At 32.3% G+C, this 20,801-nt stretch overlaps 3 protein-coding genes across 7 annotated transcripts; all 3 read right to left on the bottom strand.

Moving 5' to 3' along the window:
* Positions 1-267: 267 nt before the first annotated feature.
* Positions 268-8,661, bottom strand: LOC118050927 (outer envelope protein 64, chloroplastic). Its single transcript, XM_035061393.2, has 13 exons — positions 8,221-8,661; positions 7,879-8,031; positions 7,642-7,766; positions 6,332-6,457; positions 5,251-5,433; positions 4,989-5,133; positions 4,060-4,228; positions 2,978-3,112; positions 2,648-2,845; positions 1,406-1,533; positions 1,277-1,328; positions 993-1,062; positions 268-677 (listed from the first exon to the last, which is right to left on the bottom strand). Exons 1-13 carry the CDS (start codon positions 8,421-8,423, stop codon positions 586-588), a joined length of 1,779 nt encoding a protein of 592 aa, XP_034917284.1. The 5' UTR covers positions 8,424-8,661; the 3' UTR covers positions 268-585.
* Positions 8,662-11,548: 2,887 nt separating this feature from the next.
* LOC118050928 (transcription termination factor MTERF8, chloroplastic) lies at positions 11,549-14,554 on the bottom strand. 2 transcript variants are annotated; one of them, XR_004687947.2, is made up of 3 exons: positions 13,241-14,554; positions 12,285-12,434; positions 11,549-12,099 (listed from the first exon to the last, which is right to left on the bottom strand). XR_004687947.2 is itself a non-coding variant. In XM_035061394.2 (2 exons), exon 1 carries the CDS (start codon positions 14,408-14,410, stop codon positions 13,244-13,246), a length of 1,167 nt encoding a protein of 388 aa, XP_034917285.1. In that variant the 5' UTR covers positions 14,411-14,554; the 3' UTR covers positions 11,549-12,099; positions 13,241-13,243. The 2 variants fall into 2 exon arrangements, 1 of the variants encoding a protein (XP_034917285.1); XM_035061394.2 differs by lacking the exon at positions 12,285-12,434.
* Positions 14,555-16,925: 2,371 nt separating this feature from the next.
* LOC118050964 (transcription termination factor MTERF8, chloroplastic) lies at positions 16,926-20,130 on the bottom strand. 4 transcript variants are annotated; one of them, XR_012168009.1, is made up of 3 exons: positions 18,718-20,130; positions 17,458-17,552; positions 16,927-17,377 (listed from the first exon to the last, which is right to left on the bottom strand). XR_012168009.1 is itself a non-coding variant. In XM_035061452.2 (1 exon), the coding sequence occupies exon 1, from the start codon at positions 19,954-19,956 to the stop codon at positions 18,793-18,795; it is 1,164 nt and encodes a 387-aa protein (XP_034917343.1). In that variant the 5' UTR covers positions 19,957-20,130; the 3' UTR covers positions 18,163-18,792. The 4 variants fall into 4 exon arrangements, 1 of the variants encoding a protein (XP_034917343.1); XR_004687964.2 differs by having other exon boundaries at positions 17,458-17,543; XR_004687965.2 differs by having other exon boundaries at positions 16,926-17,552.
* Between the last annotated feature and the right edge of the window lie 671 nt (positions 20,131-20,801).

Raw genomic sequence — 20,801 nt, 5'->3', positions numbered from 1 at the left:
TGAACGGGCGGCTAACATCTCATAGCATCTGGTTGTTTCACTTGGGCACCGGGCACAAGTTGTTTCCTTGATCGGAACGATGCAGAAAGGCCTCCTTTTATTAACCCTCTGATTAAACGCCACCACCAGACGACGTAGAATTTTGGACATTAACATTGAAACGTTATACTCCAGTATAGGCAGATAGTCAAGCTCTCTTTTCCTTTCTCGCCTTTTTCTTGCTGTCAATGAACAGGCAGGAATGAAATAGCTGGCGTGAGATCTAGATCCCAATAAAAGAAAAGATTTTTCAAACAAAAAATCTCCCCTCAAAACTAGAATTGCATGCCTGTTGTAGAATATTTAAACAAACAAAATTGGACTATAATTACAGGTTTTGGCAACAATTTCTCCAGAGCTCCTAAGGTGTTCAACCACAAATTCTACAAGCAAAAAGGCCCCATGGAAAAACCAGGCATAAATTGGCATCTATCAAGTATCAACTACTTAACTGGGGTCATTGGCATAGAGCCACCAACCGAAGCTTTGATGTATAAGACTGCTAAATCTTAAACTTCTCCCCTCCCGGAAACTATTGGTTTTACTTCAATAACCTGCTGCAAAAACTTTCTGCAATCTTTCAGCAGAGAGGGATGCTCTTTTATTAGTTGGCTCAAGCACCAGGGCATATTTGAAATCTGCAAGAATAAAAGGTTTCATTAATCCAGTGGGGTCACGCGGTAAGATTATAAACAACTGGAAGATACGGATCAGACAAATTCCAAAGACGAATATATATTTGGCATACCGCCCCTTCAAAAATAAAAACTGTCCTCTTTTTAATTGAAACCAACAATGTTTAATTTGGGGCCCATTTAAATTATCCTCTTCTCTGTTGACATGGCACCTGGATTTGACCAAAGCCAGGGAGCAAGCAGCTAACATATAGATGAAAAGATGAAACAAAGAACAAATCTACTCAGAGAAACTTGTAATGTGATGAATTGACTCACCTTCAATTGCATCCTTATAGTAACCAAGCATCTCTCTTGCTGTCCCTCTTCGCAAATAAGCCTTAACATTCTGGAAACGAAATGGAAAACAGGAACCAATGTTAAAGTAGTCTGACTAAACTAAAGCAAAGTGCACTAAATCTCCAGGAATAACCGTCGCTTCAGATGTATAAAGCAAACCTTAACAAATTGGCAAGTTTCAAAGAGAAATTCATTGTAGTTAATGAAAAATAGTGATAACAAGCAATCCATGACAAAACTAATAAAAAATAGCAAGAAATCACCTTTTTATCAAGGTTGATAGCATTGGAACAATCTGCTTCAGCATGTTGGAAACTGAAAGTAAAAAATAAAACATGTCAAGCAAGTACAATAAGATACCTATACAACAATGTTCAAGAATAAAAAAATACCTTCCCAGTTCAAGATATGCTGCAGCTCTGTTACTGTAATACGTTGCATTCTTGTCATTAAGTTTGATAGCTTCGTTATAATAGCTAATTGCCTTCTGCCACTGCTGCTCCTTAAATGCTTGATTGCCCTTGATCATAGAATTAGGTGGCAAGCAAAGAGTTCAGGCTCAATAAAGATCCATTTTAATATATCACAGAACATTTGTAAAGTATATATAGGGTGGAAAAACAATATGAAACTAATTAATCTTTTGCATGAAACCAGACACTGAATAAAGTCAGAAAGATGACTACTAACATATTTTCCAAACTATGAGAATCACAAGTCTCCCATCTTATGTAGTCCAAGATAAGTTGAAATGAAAATACACATTTAAAGAAGGTGATCAAATTTTTTTTTTTTAAAAAAAAAAAAAAAAAACATCCATTGATCATTGGCAGCATCACCAAGCTGCTGTTCAGGTGCTGCTGGTATGTGTCTGTGATCTTCTCTTGTGCATCTACCTTGAAACATCTTTTCATTTACTTATTTAATTTTTTTAAACACCAATTGAAAAAGGGTGCAAAGAGCAGCAACCAAGAAGCCAATTTTCTCAGAAAGATATATAAACAGTTTAATGATAACAAAAAATTGTAGCTGTCATGCTATCACCACTACAAGTGCACATCCAACTGGCTGAGATATCTAAAAAGAAAACATAAAACTTTTCAAATTCATCACGTAAACCATTGAATAAGCAGTATTATCAACAACATGAAATAGAATTAGCAAATATATTCAGAAAAATTCAGTGGACTTCCTTTTTCTCTTTAGAAGAGAGGGAGAGAACCACAAGCTGAACATGAAAAAAAGTTAAATTCACTAAATATATATATATATATATATAGTGAATTTAACTTTTTTTCATGTTCAGCTTAATATTAAAACAAGATGGGCACTGGACCCAAGATTAAATTCCATTTGATTATCTAGAACAGTTTGTCATGCAAAGGTGCACTGTGAACAACATTTTACTTACGACAGTAAATCTACTAGTACAGCTAAATCCAAGGCTCAGTTCTAACTTTTGACACTCGGTCAACATCTGAGGTGCATATGGAAATTGATTTAAAGCAAGCATTAAAGTCATCAAATAAAAGATCAAGATCAACATGCTAAGTGCAATCAAATTCAATCCAAAATCTGTCACTGGACATGTTACAGTTTTGACAGGCAAGACACGTTAAGAATGCATAATCTACCTTTTCTTTAGCCATCTCAGCAGAATTTTCCCGGCTGTCTGTGTTACTCGATTTGGAATTCACATATGTCTCAGCTTGTTCTTGCAAAGTTTTATACATGGTCTGCACTGTATCTAGTAAAAAGCGATCACTGCCATGTCTGGCTATCAAGGACACTGAGACAGGACACTTGTTATAATATCCTAATGGTACAGTGACCTGAAACATAACAAAAAAAAAAGTTAAATAACAAAAATTTGTTGTTATAAGAGGAAACAGGAATTTAGTGCCGCGTCTTATTGCCATTTGCACATGCATGTGTGCATGAGAGAGAGAGAGAGAGAGATTCACCTGACAGCAACCTGATAGGCTAGCAATACTCAAAAGACCAAATGAAGAGCTCTGATATTCTTCTGATAAAATCTCCTTCCCACCAAGTTTTGGAGGAAGATAAGCAGTTGTAGGGACCACCAGAATCCCATCATCCTGGAAAGCCACAGAAACCAAAAGAACATAAAATAAAAGTGTTTAAGAGGCATAATCAATATAACCATTAAGAATAAACAAATCAAAATTAGATAATCAAGAAGGTTGCACTATTTGGAAAAACAAACAGAAATGTTAATTCAAGCTCCAAGACCCTAACTCAAACCAATTACACAAATTATAATAGAAGTGCAATGTGTTTTCTTTTCCAAGTGCTCCTACATATTCATAAAATGAGAAAAAAAGTTAATGAAGTTCTAGAAGAAGAAACCCGCTTTGAAAGACAGAAGGTTATATAGTTAAAAAAAATAAAAATAAAAAATAAACTGGGACAAGGATATAATGAGCCCATCAACTAGCTAAAACGAGCATAACCATATATCCTAAAGCCCAGTCATAGAATTGAAGGATACAAGATCCTTGCATTTCAGAACTAACATTGACGTGTAATGAGAAAATAAAAGCCAAAGTTAGATATAAGGGACTACTGTATGCACTGTGACAATCCTATCGTCAACCTAGTATATAAAAACAGAGTAATAGAGAGCATTAAAGGATGATGAATTGCAATAAAAACAATGATCTCATACATGTTGTTCAACCAATTATTATTGTTTTTTTTTAATTGTTTCAACTCTGTTCTTTTTCCCGAGACTCATTTTTCTTTATTTGGGCGGAAAACATAAGACAAAAGCTGGGCAATGTATTAAAATCTAAACAACCACTCTTTTCTTTTAGCTGTATTCATTAATGCATCCTTAGGAGTTGATCGAAGCTTAAGCAGAGATAAATCAATTCCAGTATATAAGATAAGACATTAAGCCAATGTCAGCTTCTAGTTAACAAAGCATCTCTTTTAGTTTTCAACAAATAATATTTTTGTTTATATAAACTATTAGTGACTTGTGATATTCAAATTCAAAGAGCATCATTTAAGAAAAGAATACCTTCAATAGAGAGTTGATAGCTGAACGCATTTCTTCTCTAATAGACTTGCAGAGTTCAATCTCTGCATCTGACAGCTCCATTGTTTCATTCATCTGAGCTGAGAAATTGGGTTCAAGAATCGGCTTTACTGTGTTAATCCATTCCTCGTGATTGCTTCTGAACTCATATCTATTACAAGATAGAGACAAGGTTCATATTGTCCAGATAATATCAAAATAAAAGGTATAATAAAGTGAAGAAGAAGCATCCAACTTTCACGTCATACACCATACTCAAATGCTCATCAAGAAAGCGAACATCACAGAATTCTATCATCCTCAACAAGTTAAATAAACACATATAATTAAGTCAAAAAACACCCAGGTCTAGTCCAAAATGCAGAGGAAATAATTATTTGGTTTGTACGTTGTAGCTTTAACAGATCATGACACTTCTGATAGCATTATATTCAGTGTATTGATCATAATTTGAAGGTAAGAAACAGTTTCTAACTACTACACCTGATTAGAAACTATAAATACATTTTATAAGCCATAAGCAACTGCCGGTTGACATCCTGATTTTTTGCTACAGATGACTGGGCTAGATTGATGTTTGAGCACTATAAATTTCTTGCATGTACTGTACACATAAATGATCTATATCAAACCACCACCATATGCCTAAATATGATTGATAATGATACCTCCATCCCATGCGACCAAAAAAACAGATGAAGAAAGCTAATCAAAAACTAATTTAGATTGGTTTTCCAATCATATCACAAAAAGTGGAAAAAAGAACAAAGTTCTATGGTGGTACAATTACAAACAGTGGATAAAATGTCATCGTGCCTTCAAAGGAAATTTTGACTACAACTGCATCCCATTCTCAGCTTTTCCACTAAAAATCAATCATATATTCATACTTGATTATCTGAAAGACATACCTATGAAGAAGCTGCATGACATTCGCAAGCAATCTTATTGAAGAAGTTTTAACTTCACCATTTGTTTTTTTGTTATGGAACTCTTTCAGGCTTGGAACTTTAGAATTCAGATACACGTCAAGAATTTCATGCTTCAATAATTGTCCTGAAGAAGTGTGTCGAGGTATAATTCAGAGACAAACTCCACTAGAGAAGAGCAAATATTTGTGAAATATAACAAAGGAAAAAATTTATAACTCTAGTTCAGAAGATCATGACATACTTCCAAAATGCTTTTCAGTTGATTTAACCACCACCTGGGTAATTCTATCAACAGGAAACTTTAGTGACTGAAAACAATCATCTGCCATTATAATTTGCCTAGGACTACGTTGACCTCCAAAAGCAGATTGAAGAAGAACATGTCCAACACGTCGCAGAATATTAGGATCCTTAGCAAACCAACCTGCAGGAGTTGTTTCAGAAGTTGATCAAAATTTCGTATTGATGAGGCAATCAGAGAGCATCAACAGGAATCTCATTGATACAAAGTAATAGTCAATCAATGGCTGGACAAGAGAATAAAATGACCTCTACTTCAAAGATGATGTTTTACACACATGCTCAAAGCAAAATAAATTACAAATAAAGTGGTGTGGAAAATAAAGAAGCAAATTCAACTTCAGAGCAAGGTTTTGATAGATTTTTATTTTTATTTTGATCTTGTTCAAGGAGCTTATTAAGCCAACAAAACCAGCTCTTAGGTCGTTCCAAAAGCATGGATTAAGTTGAGGATTGCTTGCCTCAAGCAACAAACAATGAAATGCTATCTGTCATTCAGAGCTACTTCATAACTAGTCGGTAGTACAGGGCACTACAAAGTTTAGAGCTTTAGCTCATTAAATAAATGTGCAACGAAAAGACCAAACTTCAGAGTTCCCATTCAATAGAATTGATATCAGTCATCACCAAGTTAAATTACACAATAAGTAATTATATGATCAATCCTAGCTTAAACATTTGCATGATTGATTCTTTTCTTGAAAAGGTAAAACCAAGATCTGTGCAAAATACAGCTAAATCATATCGTGTTCCAATTATATTTTTTTAAAGTTAAAAAACATGTGGAGCAAGTTGAAACACACAAACATCAATTATATTTCTACTTGAAAGTAATATGAGAGAAAAATGTTCAATCAGAAAAACCTGTATCAATTTGAAATAGAGACCAACAAAGGACATTCAACAATTGCAATACAGAAAAATGTAGGTTGTCAACAACATTATTTCCTTTACTTAACCTGGACCAAAATCCATAAGAGAAACATAAACAAGATAATTTCCAAAATGTGACCCTTACATACCAACAGTGTCAAGACTGGCTGAAACAGGTAAGACTCCTATCTTTGAAATAGCTCCATACGAGGGTCGAAACCCTATGATACCACAAAATCCAGCAGGTACTCTCACACCACCAACAGTATCAACACCTGCCATAAAAATATCTGTATCAAATGCACATTCCAAAATTTGCGTGTTTAATAGAGGTTAAATTAATGTCCAGAAAGCTAAAATTTTATTAAGTAGTCTGGAAATGCCAAAAATTCACAACTTGCATAATCTAAAGAAATTTAACAGCAGAATGGCCTGAACAGCAGTATCCTATATTACATGAATAAATACAGTAAAACAAAGTCGAAATTTTATGGTGCTCAGGAAGAAACTAGTGGCATCCTATTAGGTACTTCTTGGAGTCCATTTTCAAGAAATAGATACATATAAGGAGAGAGAAATCCTAGGTATAGATATTCTTATGACTTTTGGTGGGTAATGGATTTTATTCTCTTTCCTATTTGTGTTTGTCTCTTTCTAGAAAGTAGGCCCCGGATAATAACTAATAGGATGCCACTAGTAACTCTTTGTGCACTATAAAATTTTCCCAAAAAAAGTATCACGCAAATCATGCATTCCATTTATAGAATAGTTTAATATCATATTCCATTTCTGTTTGAGGAACCACACAACTTCCGCTATATATAAATCAACTTCAATTAAATCACGGTAAAATATATTTGGTTTCTGTAAGAATTAAATTATAATCACTGCCAATTTAAAATGTACTTTATATAAGTATACATATAAAAATAACTCCATTACAAAATATTCAATTAATAAGATTTGTCTCGGTGACTGATATAAGAAAGGTTTGTGCCGCATATAGAAAAATAAAACTCCATGGAAAGTTAAGTTAAGAAAAGAAAAATAAAAAACAACAAAAGAACAGACCAATTTACAAACTGTTAAAAATATGTTAGAGAGCTTCATGCTAACCAGTATCCATCAATGACCCAACTTAATCATAACAACAACAGTGACCAAAATCAAATGAATGAAAACCAAGATTGTTTGATATATAATTATGAAACCTGCTCATAGGACAATGTTTGGGCTTTCAAATTTATGACAATTGTGATTGCCTTGCGGTCTAAAGGGCATTCACACTAATGATAATTTGGAAACAAAAGGAAAGCAACCCAAGCATATACAAAGGTTTCACATAAAACATTTGCATGAAAGCAATTCAAAAGTTTCTGAACTCAACCCCGTGATCAACGAAGATTGCCTGGTGATCTAAACAGAAAAGAAGTCGGAAGAAAGATAATAAGAAGCTCACCCAAAGAGAAGTCAGCCAGATTAGCAGCTACAGCCACAGCAGCGCCACTACTGGATCCACCTGGTACTCGTGCAGGCTCAACAGGATTGGTAGGTGTACCATAATGCTTGTTTTCTCCCGTGATACTGAAAACAAACAGCACTCAACATCATCATCATACAAACGATAGCATAAACTCATAGTATGCCCTAAGTTAGCAATCTGTAGAGTAGAGATTTGAAAAGAACAATAACACACCTATAAGCAAGCTCATCAATAACAGTTTTACCGACACAAGTAGCACCTCCTTCAACAAGAGTCGAAACGACAACAGATGTTCGAGAAGCCGCCTCGTGTGTCTTTGCCCAGTCTGGATGACCAAATCCAGTCACATATCCTTCAATATCAAATCTGACAATCCCAATATATTAGCCATTCACCCAGAAAAGAAATGTAAATTGAAAAATTAAAAACCACAAAGTTAAAACCCTAAAAAGAATATTGAACTCAAGACTAATCGCCATACAAAGTTTATTTCAATTACTCTCCAATAACTGATTCAAGCAAAAATAATTAATGAACGGAAGTGAAGGGACATACAAGTCGGAGACGGCGAAGGTGAGGCCAGTGAGAGGATGAGGAGCTTTAGGAGGAGCAGGCTGCGGCGGAGGAAGCAACTGAAGCTTGTGGATAAAAGCGCCAAAATCTTCTCTGAGAACTTTCTTAAACTTTTTAGTGAATAAAAAAATACCAGCTAATCCTAGTCCTAACAGCACCCATAGATTTGCAGGATTCGACGCCATCTCACCCTCTCCCTCTCTTCTCTACCAGTACTAATCTTTACCTACCACTGCTTTGTTTATTAAAAAAAATAGAGTAGATACATTAGAGGAAAAAGGAAAAACCCTAGCAGAGGAGCAAGCCAAAGAGGAGATAAGGGGGAGAGAGAGAGAGAGAGAGTGAGAGAGATTTTAATTTATGTGTAGTGTAGGCGGAATTTTGGATTTTTCTTGGTGTTGATGTGCATTTCTTCCCTATCTTTTTATTCACAGAAGCTGTGAAATGTTAACAGTTTTTCTATATAATACCGTAATGACTAATTTTTAGTTTTTCTGGTTTTTTGGTCCTTTCTTGTTACCCATTGCTGTATTTTGGTCCGTTTATTCACCTATACAGCCATTGCCGGATAGTTTTATGGTGAAGCCGAAGCCCCCGTAATGGTACAGTATATTTAAAATTATAAAAACGATCATTTTTTAAAATATTTTTTATTTTAAAATAATATTTTTTATATTTTAAAAATTATTTTTAACATTAATTCATCAAAATAATTTAAAAATATATTAATTTTAAAAAAAATTAATTTTTTTAAAAATATTTTCAAAATTCAATGTAAAAGACACCCGAAAAGGTGAGGGATATGGAAAGCCAAAATCCCTTCTCTTCTCCTATATATTTTTGGAGAAAAAGTCATAAAATAAGAGAAATTTTAAATGTTTTTTTCAAATTAAACTATTTTTTTTCTTTTCTCATATTATATAAAATACAAAAAGATTTGTTAAAATATTATTTTTCATCGGAGTGCCCCATAAAAAAAAAAAAAAAAAGGCTAAGTTACAGTATTAAAATAGTTATATTGAAAATTTTAACTCTTTCAAATGATGTTTGGCATAAAGGGAAATAGAGAATATGATATTTGGACCAAACTAAGAAATAAAATCAGATAATATTATATTAGTTTATTTCCTATAATATCCTTCTAATGTTCACCATCTAACATTAACTCTGAATTATAATAGTGTTTTTTAAATAAATTTTTATTTTCATCTTTAAAAATTTTTATAATTAAGTTTTTTAAGCACCAAATTACATGTTTTTTTTTCAGAGAAAGAGTTGCATTAAAAAATAGAGGACCCAAGTGAAAAACTTAGATAACATTGATGGTTTTTGAGAATTATTTAAAAATACATTTTTGCCCTCCATTTTTTTAATCTATTAGCTGAGTGGTCTCTTCAAATTCAAAAAACTTGATTTTTATCAAATTTTGTTTTCATTATTTTTTCAATTATTTTTCTACTTGAAGAGAGAAAGAAGCTCACCGAATTACGGTCTAGAAAAAGAAGGTTATCATTACGATGATTTTGATCATCAAAATAATTAATTTTTATATTAAACAATTTCATATAACAAGGAAAATTCAAATTAGGTGTTTGAACCTTCAAAAGAGATCCAAACTCCGAATCTTGGGTTTTGGCTAAATTTGTTTTTATTTTTAGAGGTTATGAATTTATTTAATAAGATTTTTAAGATATTTTCTAAATGTTTTAAATAAAAAAAATAGATTGAAAAAAAAAATTTCAAGAAGAAAAAACCTATTTTACATGATAATGCTGGAAGAGAAACATGTGAAGACTATAAATTTAATTTAACAGATGTAGACTTGGAAGAGAAACAACAAGAAACAGGATAATGCTGGAGATACCATCATGATTTATTTTACAGTTAAAAAAAAATCTTGAATAAAATAAATCCAACTTTAATTTTAAGTTTTTTGTTGAAAGAATTAAACAACTATCTCAATATAATTTTCTAATCTTTTTTTTTTTATTTTTTATTTCAGCGATGTCAATTTATGCTACCGTATGATTGATAAATAATCAGATTCACACGCGAAATGTCTTTTAAATCAAATGTAATATTACAACTTTATTTTTCTTTCTTTTGGTCACTTTCTATAACACGAAACATGATAAGCTTGTATCCATATTCAAAGGATTATCTGCTGCAAAAATACCAAATTAAAGGGAGCCTGGCAGTGATAAAATAAAGCTAGCTATGAAGCATATTATTTTTAAAAATATTTTTTATTTGAAAATATATTAAACTGAAATTATTTTTATTTTTAAAAATTATTTTTAACATCAACATATCAAAATAATCTAGAAATATAAAAATATCAATTTAAAAAAAAAATATATATATATATATATATAAACAATTTTAATTTAAAATGACGATTTTTACTTGAGACAACGTAAATGTTGCATTACACATTCTTTCTGCGGGCAATATGTGCTATCCAAGTGGTTTTAAAAACAAAGTATGGCTCAACCAAATATGGAGGTGTTATTCAGAACACTTACCTGTTCAATTCACCATCCATAATCCAAGCACACATACCTGTTCAATTCACCATACATAACCCAAGCACACATACGAGAAAAGATTCATCTTGGTTAATTCTTTCTTTACATTCTAAAGTGTAGCTATCAATGATGAGCAAAACTCTCTACAGCTTTGTTGCCAACAAACAGCACAATCAATGAGAGCATGAGGATGCTAAAATTGGGATCAAAAACTTGTATTCTCAATCCTCAACAGAGCAGGATAGAACTATGGCTTGCTGAGCTCATCATGTTCTTTGAAGTTAAAAAGCAGGAGCAATTAGCAATTCTCAGACTAGGTGATTCAAGGAAAAACACAACAGTGTGATCATGTTTTTTATATTAACCAACGAATTCAACTGAGGTCAATGTTATTAGGTGCTTCCATTTCATGGGGTTGAACTTATGTTTGCTCTATGCTAGTTTCAGACTTCTTGGTTCCAGCATTAGGTATGCAATTCCAATCATTCAATGATTCATGCCTAGTTAATCAACTTTCAACATACATTGACTCTACCTTCCAAGTTCAAATATTGTAACATAACTTCAGCATTCTTAGTAAAAAAGGAAGTTGATATCATCATTAAATTGATTCATATACCTTCTCCAGAAAATACCAGAGTGGAAACCACTTCTTTTTGCGGTGGAGCAAACAAAATAAAACTTAAAACAGAAACAAAATGAAACAAAGTAGTAGAGTTGAATACCTAACAAGCAAGCAAGCACAGCAGAATCGAGCTCAAGCTTCAATAGAGAAATGACAATGATAGAAGCCAAAAGGTGGCAGAAATTTAGATTGATTTACCCTTGGGGCTGCATTACAGAATCATGGTACGTTCTTGTATCCAACAAAATGGAGTAACACAACAAGAAGTTAAACCATCATGGAGTCGTAAACTGAAAAGTTTTCAACTACTAGATTTCCATGTCATTTTGAAAGACTTATTTTTCTCTATATATAGCTTGAATAGCTGATGAGCTTCATCAAAACAATTACAAACTTCTCAAGGAGCTTCTCAAAATATTTAAACAGAACAACCAATTTGGGAAGCTCGTCAATCAAACTATCTGATAACAGAAATGGTACTATTGAAGCCCTAGGTACAGGTCTCACCTCTTAGCTCAACAGCTATACCAATTAACAGAAATGGTACTATTGAAGCCCTAGGTACAAGTCTCACCTCTTAGCTCAACAGCTATACCAATTGAATTCACCATCAAAGCACGCATGCCAGAAAATCTCGTCAAGTAAGATTTTCTTTTACTACGTTTCAACTTGAAGCCATTGATGATGAAGAAACCTCAGCATGGATTACTGCAAGAATACAATCAACGAGGACAAGAGGCATTAAAAATTAAGATTAAATTTCTATATGCTGCTCCTTCAAACAATATTCAACCAAACAGAAACATTCTTTGGAAAGGAAAAAGGAAAATTTCATTACAGCCATATCATAAATAGAACTATGACTAGTTGGTTCTAGCGGTGAAAACTCTCACCCTTTTCTTTCTTCACGAATTTGGAGAAAAGCTGAATATCTGATTCTCATTCCATCAAAAAGAAAACCACAACAAATTCCAAGTATTTAAGTGGTAGAGACTGGTGCAAATTGATAGGATGGAAATACAAGAATGTGCATGTCCATCTGCCTGTGCACACAATAACAGCCATCGACAATTCATCTATACTTTAAACATCCAAAAGGAAGAATGCAATCGGTATGTATTGAAATTGCTATAATGCTTCTAATGTGAAGTTGTTGGGTCTCATTTTTCAAACATGTTAAATTCAGTAACAACCAGTTAAAATTTTCAAACTAGGTGATATATTTAAAAATAAAGGAATAAAAACAGTGAGGTTGAGTTTTAGATATGGACCAATGAATTCCACCACCGACTGAAATGTTTTGTAAGGTGTTTCCATATCATAATATTTAACAAACCTGCACTATTCTTGATTCAGAAGCCTAGGTCTATCTCTAGCATGTGGAATTTCTATCATACAATCACTCATGCCTATTAAATAAAACTTCAATGTAAAGTGACTCGGTTGTCCCTTCCAACCATCAAATTTCGCTGTTCCAACATAACTTCAGCATTCTAAGTGGAAGAGGAAGATGACCTCATCATTAAATGGACCCATATGCCGGATTAAGAAAACACCAGATAATAGAAATAGCTGCCTTTTGCTTTGTGGCAGGCAAACAGAAATCACATGTGCAAACTATGTGAAACAAAGTAGTAGATTGCATACAAGACAACAAAGCATTGTTTGAACTCCAATCAAGAAAATAAAGAAGAGAGAAGCCAAAATTTCTGATAACAAGGAAATTTAAATTGAATTCCATGCATCAGAGTACAGCTTGGAAGAAAGCATCCAATAAAATCAAGTACAACAACAGGAAGGAAAACCAAAATGGACCAATGATCTTAACAATTTTCAACTATCACGTTACCTCTCATTTTTGAAAGATTTGATTTCTTTTGTTATACAGCTTCAATAGCTGTGGGGCTTCATCAAAACAATTCACGAACTTCTCAAGGAACATCTTCTCAGAACACAAAAACAGAGTAACCAAGTTAGGCTTCCTTTTAATCAACTGTTTCGATAACAAAAACTGAGCAACTGAAGCTCTTGGTATAAATGTTGTCTTCAAGCCTGGCTTCAAAAGATAGGGGTTTTTCACAATAAATGAAGGCTCACAATCCATGTTGTTGACCAAAAAATCCATCACTGCCATAATCTTATCATCTGATGTCATCATGCACCAAGGCTCCTTTATGAAAGCAGCAAGAACGTCTTCCTCGGACCAACCCCAACTCTTATAAACACCCAACCTCCTTTCCCACCCAGATTTGCTCAATAGACCCATCACCATCACTGCCGTAGCAAAATGTGGCTTAAGAGGATCACATCCCATTTCTCTGACCGTCTCAGCGATGCTTCTCAAACGATCCGGAGACATCATGACAGACCTAGGAGAACGGTGAACCAATGTAGCAATATGCCTTTTGGGGACTCCATACTCTTCCAAAATGTCGATACAGGGTTTCAAAAATGTATCGATTTTATGATAGAGAATAGGCGAGTATCTTTTAGCAGCAGCAATTGTCTTTTCATTAGATTGAAGCAAATTGCCAAGGAAGTTGAAATTAAGAACTATTTGGTTTTCCAAGCTTCTATTCAAAATACAAGGATATGCACATAAAATGTGGGCAATGTCATTGCCTGACATGCCTTTAGAGTGAAAAAACTTGAGTTTGGGCAAAAGGGTTTTCTCAGGTTTGCACGAAAGCACTCGTGGGTATTTTTTAACGAGTTTAAAGATTTGGTCTTGAGAGAGACCATAGTGCTGGAACATGTGAATCACTGAGTCAGGGTTATCTGGGGTTTTAAAACTGAGATGTTTAGAAGCTGAAAGAGCAGATTCAGGAGAGAACCCGAATTTGTTTATGAGATAAGAGGCTGCAAATGACTGTTTATTTGGGTTTGCGAGGGTTGAGAAGAAGAATCTAAGAGTAATAATCGAAGGTGAGTGTTGAAATGAAAAGAGCTTGCGGGTGGGTGAAAGTGTGGCGGCGTGTCTCCCATGTTGGAGAAGGGATTTGCAGAGGAAATAAAACATGGGAATTGAGGGATGCAAGAAAGTTTAACTCTTTCTTTTCGTCAAGAGAATCTACAAGGAGGTTGATTCGCAGAGCGAATCTTGAACTTGCACCGGAAACCCTAATGTTTTAATTGCCCTTCAAATCACTGCTTCAGGCAGATCTGGCCAGCTTTTATGTTTAGTTCTGTTCGTTTTTATATTTTAAAAATATATTTAAAAAATTTAAATATTTTTTTTATTTTAAACTAATATTTTTTTATATTTTTAAACCATTTTAATATGCTGATTTTAAAAAAATAATACTATTTTAATATATTTCAAAGTAAAAAATACTATAAAAAATTATCACAACTACTTTCTCAAACATTATTTTAAAAATATAGTTTTGTCAATGTAAAAAAACCTAATAAAATATTATTCTAACATATTTTTAATTAAAAATATTTTTATCCACATTAATTATTTTTTAATTTTAATTCTTGTAATTTTTTAATTTTAATTCTTATTACTTATTTTTAATTAATTAATTAATTAATTATTATTATTATTATTATTATTATTATTATTATTATTATTATTATTATATATTTGAAGTTGTGAAAATTTCATATCAACTTGGGCTTTTAATGCTATTTAATAAGGTGAAATATCTAGTTTGAGTTTTTAATGCCAAATCTTTTAGATGAACAGGAGAAATATTTAATTTAGTAAAATGAAAAAAAATATATAGTAATGAATACTAGGAGAATAATGAAAAGTATAGGAGAGTGATTTAGAAAAGTTTTCTTTTATATGAGCATGGATCTATTTCCTTATATTTAGTACTTGATAATCTTTGAGTATTTATACACACTCAGATAATTTGAATCACATGATTTTACCGAGCAACAAATAGAAGACAAGCTTATTGTATACTCTTTGAGGAATCATAAAAGACATTTGTTTTATTATGGAGACTATGCAGCTCATAAATAAAATGAATTGTTTACAATAAGTCAACTTCAGTTTTTTTCAATAAGTCAACATAGACATCACTAAATAATTGTTTTTCAATAAGTCAACTTCAGTTTTTTTAAAAACTAAAAAATATTTTCAATTTAATCTTTAATTTCTTAAATTTCACTCTTTTTTTCAATCAAATTAACTCCCTATAGTTAAAAAGGTCATTGGTTGTGAATTTATTTAATTTGATCCTTAAACTTTGATTTACTTACAATTTTGTCCTTAATTTCAACTAATTGACTTATAAAAATAAAATTTGGTCATCTAGAATTTCAATTTTATTAATTATACCAAGTTAAGATTCCAAACTTATTTTTTCACCAATTAAATTCCTAATAAAATTAATTTGACCCATTAAAAGTCTCTAATTAGGTCATTGCACTTAATTAAATCTTTTAATTTGATCCAAATTAATTCTTAAACTTCATTAATCCTTTAATTGGGTCAATGATTAAATCAAATAGACCCTAGAAAAGTCTAATTAAATCCTTAAACTTAATTTTTATGCAAATTCAATCGATAATTATTTAATTTTATCTTTAAATATGTATTGTCTCTCATTTTTTGTGTACAATGGGGATACAATTATGCTCCCAATTTTATTCAAAACTTTAGTTTGTTTTCTCCATGTGTTTGAAACCCTTCTCACCCTACTCTTACAAATTTGTTGATTGCTTCTTTATTTTTTTCATTTTTGAAAAAAAAAATATAATTTTAGGGGAAAATCCAAAATCGGGTTAAGAAAATAATGATTATTTATTTTTATTATTAATATAGTTTTGTGATGCTTACTCTTTTAAACCCTTTTATAGCAATATTGTACAATAAAATTGCTATGGTTAGCTTGGATTGAAAAAATATGTGAGTAGTTAAAAGAAGGTGTTATTGAATGAATTCACCCAAGGATTGTGAAAAAAAAAGAAAAAGTCATGCTACCTAAATAGTATAATATTAGTTATCTTGTGTGCCCACATAATAATTATATGAGGAGTTGTTCCATATCAAGCCTAACAAAGTTTAACAATCATAATCCAAATACAATGAGATGAACTAATTTAAATATTTTGATCCCTCTTGGCCAAAATATGATATTATTTTATCTCAACAACTTTTAAATAGAAGTGAACACTTTCAATTTCGTTCGGCTTTTTATAAAAAAATATCAACCAAATATATATATATATATATATATAACCAGATTTAATCGGAAATTAGTTCAAAATAACTAGTTTTAATTTAGTTTTTTTAAAAAGAAAAACATGCAAAACCTATCCCTTTTTTAGTGGATTTTAAGGGGTTTTTATAACTAAATCAACTAAAATAAATAAGATAATTGCATATACTCACAAAATATATAAATATAATCACCAGAAATAGGAAAAAAAGAGTAGAAAAAATATAAATTTATCTAAACAATATATATAAATGTAATCATAAAAGTTTGTTACAAGTAAAATACATCCAACACTAACACTGAACATGTTATCTTTTATACATTAGAAAAAAAATATAAAATTCATGTTTTTTAAAATAGAAAGCAAATCTTAACAGCATAGGACAAGAGAAGTATACTAACATTATGAATAGCAAGCTTTAAAAAAATTGAACATCTTTTATATTCATTCTTATAAAACTATATTATAAACATCTTTTATATTTAATTCTAATTTGGTTAAACCAAACCATACCAAATTTATTTTTTTTCAAATTTCTAGTCAGTTTTTTTTTCTTCTCAGTTTAGTTAGGACATCTCAAGTCCTAACTACTAAGTCGCATGTCACTCCCATAGTCCGTGAAGAAGCATTTGTTGATCCAATTGGTTATTTGTAGTTTCGTTAAAGGACCACTGATGGCAAAGACTTGAAATGCAAATGCTTCCCGTCTCAGTTTGGACTGAGAATAGAACCGTTCTCTTCTCTTTTCTTTGTTTTCAAGGATAGGAAATCAAAATCCTCCTCCCTAGCTCTGGCTCAACAAAATAAGCTGAAGTTTTCAACAGCCAAACCAATTCAGTTCACCACCCAAGCACATAAGCAAGAAAATTCAATAGCCTCACAGACTACCTTGTAGGAAAAGCACATCAGACTAGGGCACCCATTAACAACTGAGAAGAGAATGGCATCATGGTGACAAGAAAATGTGTTCGAACCTGCAAAACCTGATGTCAAGTAAGACCCTTCCTACTACTGCAGATATTAAGGTGACTGTGCCAGATGCAGTTGTCCTTAAAACAGAAAACCAGCCAAACCAAATATGTCGGGTGTTATTCAACGGGCAAAACCATTCTATTAATCATCCAAGGACACAAGCAAGAATTTCATTCGATTAGTCTTTTTCTAACTTATTGACATGTAGCTACCAATGAAAAACAAATCTTAGAGTAGCTTTGCGCCATTCATACCATCAATAAGAGCAGAGAAATGTTAAATTTAAGATTAAAATAATACATGCTACCACTTTAAATGATGCTCAATCTTCAATAGAAAAGCAGATAAACTGTGTAACAAGGAGCTCATCACACAACAATCATCAGGAGAATAAGGAAAAAAATAAAGGAAATATATGGGGAATTTAAGAGTAGCACTGTGAATGAGGTCAGTAAAAATGCTCAGAACTTGGGTTTACTCTTCAATGGTCAAGAATTCGAGTCCTCTCAGGGCCACTAGAAACTTACATGGTCGTTAACTTCAGAACCTGTAGGATTAGTTAAGGTACGTGCAAGTAGCCCAGACACCCACGTTAATAATAATAATAATAATAAAATAGAATTATTTCAATAGAGTGGTGGGGACTGATTCAATAAGTTGAACATAATAATGCAGATACACAAAAAATGAGCAGGACCCTAGGCAGACGCAGACAGCCAGGGTCCTAGTCTTTTGTACCTTCAACATCTAACATACTGTAAACGTTACTGCAATGCATCATAGGCAGATGCAATTGCTAATGAATGCTGAGATTGAGTTTAGATGTGGAACATTGAATTCAAAATCCTTAATCTATCTGCATTCTAGCATATTGAATCTCAACCATTCCATGACTGCTCAAAATTCACCATACAGGTAGTGTTTTTCAACACCAATTCCACTACAGGATGACTTTGATGTGCTTGAAATGGATGCACATGTCTTCTCAGGAAGACACCAGAGAACAGAAGCCATCATCTTTTCCTTTGTGCTGGTAAACAAACTCACTTATAAAAGACACCAAAATAAATGTAGCAGTGGAGTTGCATAAGAGAGCGATGAAATACCACATTACTCAAATCGAGCTTCAATTGAGAAATTGAAGAATAAGGAAGCCAAAAACTGAGGTCAACTTACCCTTGTAGTTGCATTACAGTATCCAACGAAATCTGGAGAGAGAAAAACGATTCACAAAATGGTTACATTTCCATGTCATTTTGAAAGATTTGATTGATCTCCATACAACTTTAATAGCTGAGGGGCTTCTTCAAAACGATACACGAATTTCTCAAGGAACATCTTCTCAGAACACAAAAACAGAGTAACCAAGTTTGGCTTCGTTTCAATCAACTGTTTCGATAACAAAAAGTGAACAACTGAAGCTCTTGGTATGAATGTTGTCTTCAAGCCTGGCTTCAAAAGATAGGGGTTTTTCACAATAAATGAAGGCTCACAATCCATGTTGTTGACCAAAAAATCCATCACTGCCATAATCTTATCATCTGATGTCATCATGCACCAAGGCTCCTTTATGAAAGCAGCATGAACGTCTTCCTCAGACCAACCCCAACTCTTATAAACACCCAGCCTCCTTTCCCACCCAGATTCGCGCAATAGACTCATCACCATCACTGCCGTAGTAAACTGTGGCTTAAGAGGATCAAGTCCCATTTTTCTCACCTTCTCTACAATTCTTCTCAGATAATTCGGAGACATCATGACAGATCTAGGCCAACGGTGAGCCAATGAAGCAATATGCTTTTGGGGGACTCCATACTCTTCCAAAATGTCGATACAAGGTTTCAAGAATCTATCGGGTTTATGATATAGAATAGGCGAGTATCTTTTAGCAGCAGCAATTGTCTTGTCATTGGATTGAAGCAAATTGCCAAGGAAGTTAAAATTAAGAGTTATACAGTTTTCCAAGCTTCTTTCTAAAATATGAGGATATGTACATAAAATGCGTGCAATGTCATTGTTTGACATGCCTTTGGAGTGGAAAAACTCGAGTTTAGGCAAAAGGGTTTTCTCAGGGTTGCACGAAAGCACTCGTGGGTATTTTTTAACGAGTTTTAAGGTTTGAACCTGAGAGAAACCATAGTGCTTGAAAATGTGAATCACAGAGTCAGGTTTCTCTGTGGTTGTAAAATTGAGATGTTTAGAAGCTGAAAGAGCAGATTCAGGAGAGAACCCAAATTTGTTTATGAGATAAGAGGCTGCAAATGAGTGTTTATTTGGATTTTCAAGGGTTGAGATGAAGAATCTAAGAGTGATAATTGAAGGTGAGAGTTGAAATGAAAAGTGCTTGTGGGTGGGTGAAACTGCAGCAGTGTGTCTCCCATACTGAAGAACGGATTTGCTGAGAAAATAAAACATGGGGATTGGATTGGATTGGATTGGATTGAATTTCACTTTAAGTGATGCAAGAAAGTTACCTCTTTCTTTCCGCCAAGATAATCTATAGGGAGTTTGATTCGCAGGTTGCCGAAGAAACCCTAATGTTTCAATTGCCCAACAAAAACGAACCAGGAAGAGCAAGCAGCCGCCAGCTAAGAGCATCTCCAGTTAAAAATACTATATTAAAAAGTCAAATAAAAAAAATATTTTTTTAAATAGTATAAATATAGCTTTTTGAATTATATACATTCTAATAATAAAAAACTATTTAGAAAAACCATTTATATTTTAATATATTTCATGTTAAATTAATTTTAATGTAATTATATAACTAATTTAGATATTTTATATATAATATAATTATGATGTTATTAATTATATAATTAATATGAGTAATTTATAAAAGTAATATAAAATTAATGAAGTAATATGAAAGTTAAAAAATATAATTTAAAATTTATTTATATGAATATTTTTAATTTTAAGTTTTATATATTATTGTTAAAAATTTAATTTTTTAAAAGTAAATTCAAATTCATAAAAGTATTACGAATTGATATCAATTTCATAACAATGTATTTAAAATAACCAAGAATTTTCTACATATTTAATTAAAAATACATTACATTACAATAAATCAATCAAAGTTAATTAAAAATCAAAACCCCTCTTTTGCATAATTTTTAACTTTCTATTTTAAAAATACTCTGCAGAAATTGGATCTAAATTAGAAATATTCATTTTCATAATTTCTTCTTCTTTCTCAATCCTGTCCAATTCTTGTTTCTCTTGACTTTGTTGAATCAACATGGCTTGTTGCTCTA

The sequence above is a fragment of the Populus alba genome, chromosome 15 (genome assembly GCF_005239225.2).
Source record: "Populus alba chromosome 15, ASM523922v2, whole genome shotgun sequence".
Classification (NCBI taxonomy): Eukaryota; Viridiplantae; Streptophyta; class Magnoliopsida; order Malpighiales; family Salicaceae; genus Populus; species Populus alba.
Note: the sequence above shows the minus strand (reverse complement) of the source record. Positions and strands in the feature narration are given on the sequence as shown.

What these genes read in the sequence shown, in the direction of transcription:
- LOC118050928 (XM_035061394.2), bottom strand. Translation starts at nt 14,410, where the DNA reads ATGTTTTATTTCCTCTGCAAATCCCTTCTCCAACATGGGAGACACGCC.
- LOC118050927 (XM_035061393.2), bottom strand. Translation starts at nt 8,423, where the DNA reads ATGGCGTCGAATCCTGCAAATCTATGGGTGCTGTTAGGACTAGGATTA. An exon ending in GTCATGCAGCTTCTTCATAG is followed by an intron (nt 4,229 to 4,988) that starts GTATGTCTTTCA and finishes ATCTTGTAATAG; the next exon opens with ATATGAGTTCAGAAGCAATC. An exon ending in CTATCAACTCTCTATTGAAG is followed by an intron (nt 3,113 to 4,059) that starts GTATTCTTTTCT and finishes GTGGCTTTCCAG; the next exon opens with GATGATGGGATTCTGGTGGT.
- LOC118050964 (XM_035061452.2), bottom strand. Translation starts at nt 19,956, where the DNA reads ATGTTTTATTTTCTCAGCAAATCCGTTCTTCAGTATGGGAGACACACT.